Here is a 9,863-nt window from a genome sequence, read left to right as displayed (position 1 = left end):
ATAGCCGGGCGAGTTATTCTCTGGAACCTTATTTGGGACAAACTGTTACCAAAGGGGCCAGCCCTAAACTGAAGGGAAATTGATGATAAATGTTTGCTTAAACTGCGTGGATCAGCTGGAACACCTAACATTTGCTTTTACTGGTAATGTAGGTGGTTTGCAAATAAATACTTTAATGATCAGAGGAAAAGTGACCATTTCTTCTTGCAGATATATTCTGTGATTCTGAGGGCGACAAATTTGTGTGGGCTGAAATGAAAGTCAGGTTGCGTACCTCCTGCTCATGGCAGCAGGGCAGTGACGAGAGTCAGCATAGAAGTGTGCTCGAGAGAGAACTAGCCTCGGCTTGAAACTGGTCTGGAGATAACCTACCAAGGAGATAGGCATTTGTGGGAATATTTGAGAGATAATAGTAGCTGTATTTAACCCGCAGTCGTATTCTCAGGGCAGGGGAGGAAATCAGCACTGAGAATTTTGACAGTGCCCTGATTCTCTTTCTCTGTAAGTTTAAGATTGTCTCACAGGTACTGTAGAATCCTAAAGCTGGAAAGGGGACCCAGTGGAGTCATTTTTCCTGCAACCTACCTAGAAACAGGTGCATGTTTATTAAACGAAGCAAAGTTGTTAAGACTCTGCTTTAGCAGAATATCCTACCACCTCTCAGTTTCCAAGCTTCTCAACAACTGACTTGTTTTTCTCTTCATACCAAAGGATAAGCGGGCCAGCCTGCAGGAACACGAGCATTCCGCCTTGCGGGACCACATGCTTCTGGTTTTAGAAAAGAACATCCAGTTAGAAGAACAGGTAAATGTTCAAGAGTTTGAATATAATATAAGGGAGGCAACAGAATTACTGGGATTTGCCTGCTCCATGCTGGTATTTTTCTGTTCTCCTCTGTTTCAATGTAAGTCGACGGGAGGTAGGTGTTTTTCTACTAAGTGGCCAACAGGCTCAGAGGATTGTAGAACATTAGAATTGGAAGGTGCCTTTGAAATCTTTGGGTCCAGTCCCCTCATTCAACAGATGGAGTAACTAAGCTCAAAGAAACGTTGATGTGTTTTAACTTTTAAGTGGCAGAATTCGATCTCAAACCCATGTCCTCTGATCCTGAGTCCAGTGCTCCCCATGGTACACTGTGACTGCCTCTCAACAGCCTGTCCACACACCCTTTGGTTAATGTCCAGCACCTAGTAGGTGTTTGATGTTTTTAAATTAAATTAATATTACCAAGAAACAACAGTTGACTATCTGTTTTAGTCACTATGGGTTTTATAAATTTTGGAGTAAGTCTAAACTCCTGTCCTTGAGAAGCTTTGCAATCTGGTGAATGGGTACATACATACTTATGTCACTGAGCTGTGATTATCAAGTGAAATTATATGTGCAAATGCCTGCCATAGTGCCTGTGGCATACATAGTGACCTCAGTAAATGCTGATTTTATTGAGCAATTATTATAAAAGTTAATTGTTTTGCTAGAACATCTCAGAAGATAAGACTTTTCAAGCCCACATAGGAAAGAAAACCATCCATCTTCAGAGAAGGAGCTGAATTTTACCACTGTCAGTTGTTTTATGATGTCTTACCCATATTAAAGTAGGTATGTGAGTTCCGGGGTCAGATGCCGGAGAAAATTAGAAAGATGCATTAAGTGGCAACTTTGGTAGAAGGCGTGCTGCCTAGTAGCCATTCTCAAGTTCTTTCTGTATCGGTTGGCTCATTCACCGGTTCATTCAGCAAACATCTCCCCTATGTCAGGTACAATGTTTGTTGCTAGGGACACTGAGTCAAGCAAGACATAGCCTTTACCCTTGAAAAACTCACAGAAATGGAAACAGGTGAGTTGCCGTGCCTCACAGTACATGCCATAACTCAACCCGGGGTGCAGAGGCTGCAGCGGTTTGCTCTGGGGGAGTCGGGGAAGTCTTTGCAAGGTAGGACACCCACGCTGCATCGTGAAGGGAGGAAGATTTGTCAGTTAAAATGTTAAAATGTGGAAGGAGGACGTACAGAAGGGGAGAGCTTGTGCCAAGGCAGAGAGGCATGAGAAGTGCTGATAAATCAAGGAAGCGGGATTTTAGGGCGAATGAACTTCCGAGTGTGAGACAGGGGATGGCTGGAGACTGGGGTGTCGATCCAGATTGCAGTGGCCTTCTGTGTAAGCTGAGTTCTGGACACTGTGCATTCAATTATTTTTTTTTCTATTCGTACTCTGCCTTGTTTCAGAAAGGTTTTAAGGGCCAGAGGTTTGAACTAATGTTTGTCAGTAATAGGGAGTTGACGGAGGTTTTTTAATTAGAAGATACTTGGCCAGCTAATTGCTTGGTTTTTAAAAGTAAGACAGCTGCTGATAGCACAGTGCTTGGTCAGAATCGAAGGCTCTAGAGCCAGGATGCCTGGGTTTGCAGCCCAGCCGCGCACTAACTAACCATATTAGTTCGGGTAAGCTGCTTCACCTCTCTCTTCCCCAGCTTCCTCATTTGTAAATGGGGTTGTGGTGAGGGTAAAATGAGATAATATATTTAGGCTCTTAGCACCGTGCCTGACACATAATAAACATTTCAGTATTAGGTGGAAGCAAGATGCCAGAGGGGAAAGTGAGGGCTGAACCAAGGCCAGGTTGGTTGAATGACACACTGTCAGCTGGAAGGCAGGGAACATGGTGATGTTATTAACTGGGATGGACACGACACAAACTGGAGCAGGTTAGAGGTGAGGGTGGGGGGAGGAGATGCCGAGTTTGCTTTTGGTCGGGTGGGTAGGTGGAAATCAGTTCTAGGAGTCTACAGAGAGGATTCTGGAGCCAGAGAGCAAAGGGTTGTTTAAGCTGTTTGTGAATTCATTCACAAAACGTGCGTCAGGTGCACTCTGTGGGTCAGGCACTGCGCTAGGCTCGGGGGGATAAAGAAATAAGGGAGACATAGTCTCAAGAAACAATTTAGTGGAGGAAAAAGGCCAAAACAACAAGAAAAAAAGCAAGTTATAAGAGCGATAAGGGTAAGTTATGCACTGGAGTATGGACAGGGTATCATGGAACTGGAGAGGCGGTCTGGGTGGATGGTGTTAGTAAGGAAATATTTCTGAGAGGATGTGCCCTTGAGTGGAGGCTTAAAAAGTGGTAGTTTCTAGATGAAGAGAGAAGCATCTGAGAGAGCAGGGCCTGGGAGTTTTGTAATCTTGCTGGGCAGAGCACACATATGATATGAATGGGTATGAGGCTGAAAAGGCAGCCAGGGACAGATCATGTAGAGCCCCATTGGGCCTGTAAAAGAAAACGCTAGAGACATTTAAGTAGGGGAGGCTCAAGACCAGATTTACCTTTTTTTTTTTTTTTTTTTTGAGACAGAGTCTTGCTCTGTCACCTGGGCTAGAGTGCAGTGGCATCATAATAGCTCACAGCAACCTCAAACTCCTGGTCTCACGCGATCCCCCTGCCTCAGCCTCCTAAGTAGCTGGGACTACAGGTGTGTGCCACCACGCCTGGCTAATTTTTCTATTTTTTGTAGAGATGGGGTCTCGCTCAGGCTGGTCTTGAACTCTTGACCTCAAGCAATCCTCCTGTCTCGGTCTCCCAAAGTGCTAGGATTACAGGGGTGAGCCACTGTGCCCGGTCCAGGTTTATCTTTTAATGTTATTCTGGTCACCGTATGGAGTACAAATTGGAGAGCAAAACTACAGACAGGGAGAGCATTCATGCCATTCATTCATTTAACAAATACTTATCGAACACCTACCGGTGTCATGCAGGTGCCGGTCCAGTGGCTGGAGTTATAATGGACCGTTACAGATCCATGCGGGTCCCGGCTCCCATGGAACTTACGTTCTGTTGTGTGTCGAGGGTAGAGGAGAGAGTGTAGGACCAGTCAGGAAGCTGCTTTAGCAGCCCAGGTGAGAAATAATGAAGGCTGAAACTAGATGAGATGAAATGAGAAATGGATGTAAAAGTTTTTTTTGCTTATAATATTATGTGTTAAAAGTTAAAGTTGACAATTGTTGCTGAGTGAATGGATATGAGAATAAGTTGTTTATGATCATTTTTAGGTTTCTGGTTGTTCCCTCAGATAGATGACAAATTCTGAGTAAACACGCTACCCACATGTTTTGCCTACCACTTGCTAGCTTGTATGCTGGACAGGTTACTTAAACTCTCTACCTCTGTTTCCTCATCTGAAAAGTGGGACTAATATTCATACCTAACTCATGGGGTTCTTTGAGGAGTAAAAGAGCTTTGAATGTGTGTGATCATATGGGTATGATAGACATTAAGCGGATGTCTACTATTATTACTATTGATACTGTGCATATCACATTTAATGTGGTATGATGATCAGTACTCTATGGTTGTTTTTTGTTGTCTTTGTTTTTAAGAGACAGGGTCTGTGTTACCCAGGCTGGACTCAAATTCCTGGGCTCATGTGATCCTCCTGCGTCCCAGGTAGCTGGGACTACAGGTGTGTGCCACCATGCCCAGCTTCTGTGGTTGTTTCATGAGTGCCTACTGAATGAGTGAACAGAACTAGTTCAGTAAATTCAGTCAAGTGATGTCACTATCATTAGATGAACCATCATAGTGGGTTAGGTTAGAAAAATCTGGTGAGAAATTCTGTGGATCTGCTTTTTTGGAACCACTTGCAAATATTTTCCTAGAATTATATAGGAATCTACCTTTAAATGTTTTCCTGGAGCTATATATATACATTTTTTCCCTAGAAATAATTTCTTACCCACAAGTACTATTTTAACGTAACTATATGCATGCATTTCAATAATCTTATTTTTCCTCATTCCTGTTATTAGATTTCTGACTTATATAAGAGCCTAGAACAGAAAGAAAGTAAAATCCAGCAGCTAACAGAAACTGTAAAGAAATTCGAAAGGGAGTTCAAGCAGTTTACACAGTTGTTTGGCAAAAATGGAAGCTTCCTCTCCAACATCCAGGTGAGAAATGGCCTTTCCATTCGAAACCAGGATTTGTCTTTCAGTTGGCAGTGAGGGTTTCAAATATACAGAGAAGGTGCAAGAATAAGATGGTGCAAAGAACACTTGTATATCCGCCACCCATGTTCACACGTGGTCAACATCTTGTTCCATTTGCTCCTCCGCTCCTCCTCCCCCCAACCTCTGTGTGTGTGTTAACATTTGAGAGTACACTGCATGTTTTATGGCCCTTTATATCTACATACTTAAGTCTGTTTTTCCTAAGAATTAAGGTCTGTGACATAACCCCACTACATTTAGCAATGTCAGTAAATTTAACATTGATACAGTAGTTTTATATAATTTATGGCAATTGTGTTTTTTTTTTTTTTTTTTTTGAGACAGCATCTCACTCTGTTGCCCTGGCTAGAGTGAGTGCTGTGGTGTTAGCCTACCTCACAGCAACCTCAAACTCCTGGGCTCAAGCGATCCTACTGCCAGTAGCCGGGACTACAGGCATGCGCCACCATGCCCGGCTAATTTTTTCTATATAGTTTTAGTTGTTCAGATAATTTCTTTCTATTTTTTTTTAGTAGTGACGGGGGTCTCGCTCTTGCTCAGGCTGGTCTTGAACTCCTGAGCTCAAACAATCCACCCCTCGGCCTCCCCGAGTGCTAGGATTACAGGCATGAGCCACCGCGCCCGGCCGGCAATTGTGGTTTTAATTAATGTTGGGCCAGTATTAATCACTTGATTTCAGATTCATTGAGAGCATCTGTAGTTCTGTATTATGTAGTCAGTCGTTAATTCTCTTGGGAAGAAAATGCTTTAAACATCACTAAAATATAGCAAAAACTTACTTTGTAATTATGAATGTTAAATAATCATAAATTTCCAAGGAATAATGTCTTTATCATGATTATAAAATTTACAGTAAAAAAGAGTTCAAGACATGGTATGGGCAATATGCTTGAAATTTGGATTATCCCAGAATATCTAGGCTATATAATTTTCATGCTTGGAAATTATACATTATATAATTATGCAGCACATTTTATATAGATTAATATATGTATGTCTATATATATGAGTATATTTAATGTGTCAGCACATTATATTTGTGTATATATGTGTGTGGAAATTGTATACATGTGTTTATATAAGTACACATGTGTATATATACACACACATACATGTCTATGTATGTATGTGTATAATGTATATGTATATATGTATGTACAGATGCTCCTTGACCTAAAATGAAATTATGTCCTGATAAACCCATTGTTAAGTTGAAAATATCCTAAGTCAAAAATGCATTTAATACACCTAACCTGATGAACATCATAGGTTAGTCTAGCCTGTCTTATACATTCTCAGAACACTTACATTAGCCTACAGTTGGGCAGAATTACCTAATACAAAGCTTATTTTATAACAAAGTGTTGAATATCTCATGTAATTTGTTGAATACTGTACTGAAAGAGAAAAACAAAATGATCGTGTGGATACTCGAAGTATGGTTTCTACTGAATTGCCTATCTCATCAGCACCATCTTAAAGTAACAATTGTCATTTGAACTATTATGAGTCAGGGAGCATCTGTGTATACATACATGTATGTATATGTGTGTGTGCGTCTATAGAGGTGTGGACGTGTCCACAAAAAATTTATCATGTGACTATCTCAATTCTGACCTCTTCCTAATACAAAGACTGACCAATCAGAACTAAGGCACGTAGGGCCAGGGTGGAGTAGTTTTCCTTAATCTCTTGCACCTGAGAGAGAAATTGAATGTTTCAGTTTGACTCAGGGCCTTCTGTGCCACCTGCAGTGCTCAGGGCAGGACAGGTGGGCCTTTGCCAGTCCATTTCCTGCCTTCTAGCAGAGCAGGAGTGAATCAGGAGAGCAGCTTCTAAAATGAGAAGAAAGCAATGAGGCCAGAGGAGAGACAACATGAAAATAGATATATGTAAGATGGGTTAGAGAACCAAGTGGAGAGAAATTGAGGGAAGAGCCAAAATTAGATAAAGAGAAGTTCAATGATTTAGAACAGGGGCTGCCATAGGAGAGGAAAAGGAAGATTTGGCTGCTCTCTTTGATCCTCTTCTGGACTTGCATTTTTTTATGTCATTAATTGATTAAATGTGAAATGTTTGAGTTGAAAAAATTTAATCTCAATGGATTATGAAAATATTAACTATTTTTTTTAATGATATGATCCATTTTGTAATGAAAGGTTCTTGCCAGTCACATTGACAAGTCTGCGTGGCTAGAAGCTCAAGTCCGTCAGTTATTACAAATGGTTAACCAGCAACAAAATAAATTTGACCTGAGGTCTTTGACGGAAGCGATTGATGCAATGAAACAGAAAATTACCCTGCTAGAAAACAATGATCAAAGACTAGGTATGTCTAATATTTCACTTCTCTTTGGTGACTTGTTTGTCTGCATGTGCTCGTGAAACAACTGAATGCCTGGCCAAACAGAGTCACATCTGTCCAGGATAAACAGTGGTTGAATCTGAGTGTTATTTGTGAAAGAGCAGCATGAGATTCTGGCCACTCAGGCAAAAATGAGGGAGAGCCCCGAGCTGAGCGGGGGTGGGGTGGCCGGAAACAGGCAAGGGGTGGAAATGGGCCAGGAAATTCCAAGAACAGGGAGTGATGATTTTAAGGAAAGTGTAAAATAATGGGAGAGCTAAGGGAGAGATGTGGTAGGGTCATTGTTTTAGGTATGGAAAAATATAAAAGGGTTTGGCTGCTCAAAAGCATCCCACTTAGAAAAGCGTGGGGCTCCCCATGCCACTTCCCAGTAGTTGAATGCTTGGTTTGGTTTCCTCTCTACGTTTCAGCAAGCTTCAGTCTAAAGAGCGCACATTCGGGTTTTCTTGGTGCCAGTTTACTGAGACGTGATATCCCCTGAGTTAATATTCTAAGTATAAATGGTCGATTTGTAGACATTGATTTCAGTTCATCCTTAGGATGTCAAAATTGTGTTGGTTCTCTTCCAGTTACAAAATCCCACTTTGGGCAAATTCTAAAGACCACTTTCCGGCCTATGGAATCTTTTTTTTTTTTTCTTTGCAGTTGTTTTAGAAGGAGAGACTAACAAACACGATGCGCACATTAACATTCATAAAGCGCAGCTGAATAAAAATGAAGAGCGATTTAAGCTGCTAGAGGGTGCCTGCTATAACGGAAAGCTCATTTGGAAGGTGACAGATTACAAGATGAAGAAGAGGGAGGCGGTGGACGGGCACATCGTGTCCATCTTCAGCCAGTCCTTCTACACCAGCCGCTGCGGCTACCGGCTCTGTGCTAGAGCTTACCTGAATGGGGACGGGTCTGGGAAGGGGACGCACCTGTCCCTGTACTTTGTGGTGATGCGAGGAGAGTTTGACTCACTGTTGCAGTGGCCATTCAGACAGAGGGTGACTCTGATGCTTTTGGACCAGAGCGGCAAAAAGAACCACGTGGTGGAGACCTTCAAAGCTGACCCCAATAGCAGCAGCTTTAAAAGACCCGATGGGGAGATGAACATTGCATCCGGCTGTCCCCGATTTGTGGCTCATTCCGTTTTGGAGAATCCCAAGAACACCTACGTTAAAGATGACACCCTGTTCTTGAAAGTGGCTGTGGATTTAACCGACCTGGAGGATCTCTAGTGACTGTTGATGGGGCGATAAAAGGACTTCTTTGGTCCAGAACCATGGGGAGAACACATGTGATTGTCATATTGATCTGGATTTAGACTCAGCGCACGTTCGTCTTCGGCTTTTTGCCCTTAATGTTTGACGTCAGTTTAAAGCTTCTGAAGTGCTGTCGTCTTTTTACATTTTGTTCTGTCCCAGTTTGAAACTTAAAACTCTTAGAATATCCTCTTGTTATTTATGTTTTTCTATCTCATGAAAGATGGTAAGTTTCTTGAAAGTAAGGTCTGAGGCTTCTCTCGTTTACTGGTGCTTAGCACAGCCTTAGGCACCCTGTAATACTGACGTTATTGCGAACGTAGAGGTGGGGAATTCCCAATGGAAAATGCTTTGGTATTTTCTTGTTTGGCCTGTTGATTCTAGACCTGACCTTAAATCTGCAAAAGCCATCTTTTTAGAAAGTAAGCTGTTCCAGTTAAGTAGTGGGTGATGTAATTATGAAGACAATATGCCCAGTTTGGACCAGATTTTTTTTTTTTTAGTTAAATACTTAAGTTTTGGAAATTACTACACCTTTAAATATTTTCATGAAATTCACCAGCAGTTTGCAAGTACAATTTTACAGGCTTGCAGAGAACTGGTGGATAGGGTAAGCGTTTTCATTCTTCCTGCTCTGAAGTAAGCAGACAGTACTACATAGTAATATGTAAGGAGATACAGCCAGCCAGCTAAAATTCAGATTTTATTAGGTTCAACCATATGAGAAAATGATTTTCAAAGGTCGAAAATGGTCAAATATTAGCAGTAAGAGTCAACCAAATAAATATACATACATACATATATGTGTGTATACAAATAGTTTGAAGGTATTTTGGTAATAATAGTAAATTAATGTGAGGTTGGCCAGAATTTAATATATGGTAGAGAAAATGTCGTAAATGTGTAAAAGAAATTTAAAACCTAGGGAGAAAACCATTATAATTTCCTGTGGATGTCACTCCCATCTAAAACTGATTGCTAAAAACAATATCTCCCATTGTTTGAGAACTTCTGAATTCATAAGTTGGTATGAAAATGGGCATTTATATAAACTTGTGAAGTTTCTTGTTAGAGTCTTGAGTACTTTGTGAAGAACAGAAATGATCATGGTCTTACGCATCTATCTGTAGGGTCTGAGGGTATATATACAAGTTGAGATGAGTCCTTATGACACTTGATAAGCCTGAGCTTAACAGAAAAATACCTAGTCTTCCTGAGCCCTTACGCACTGTCATGCCACTTTCCAATGCTCCTA

The 9,863-nt window shown here is 41.3% G+C and overlaps 1 protein-coding gene across 1 annotated transcript in view; it reads left to right on the top strand.

Moving 5' to 3' along the window:
- TRAF5 (TNF receptor-associated factor 5) overlaps positions 1-8,731 on the top strand; it is a 60,539-nt gene extending 51,808 nt beyond the window's left edge. The window contains exons 6-9 of the mRNA XM_012638330.1: positions 712-804; positions 4,797-4,937; positions 7,157-7,325; positions 8,007-8,731. Coding sequence (XP_012493784.1) covers positions 712-804; positions 4,797-4,937; positions 7,157-7,325; positions 8,007-8,584 — 981 coding nt within the window. The 3' untranslated portion in view covers positions 8,585-8,731. The remainder of the gene's footprint in view (positions 1-711; positions 805-4,796; positions 4,938-7,156; positions 7,326-8,006) is intronic.
- Positions 8,732-9,863: the final 1,132 nt, after the last annotated feature.

This window comes from Propithecus coquereli, unplaced genomic scaffold (genome assembly GCF_000956105.1).
Source record: "Propithecus coquereli isolate 6110/MARCELLA unplaced genomic scaffold, Pcoq_1.0 Scaffold129, whole genome shotgun sequence".
In the NCBI taxonomy this organism is placed as follows: Eukaryota; Metazoa; Chordata; class Mammalia; order Primates; family Indriidae; genus Propithecus; species Propithecus coquereli.
The sequence above is the reverse complement of the archived record's forward strand: the minus strand, read 5'-3'. Positions and strand labels throughout refer to the sequence as shown.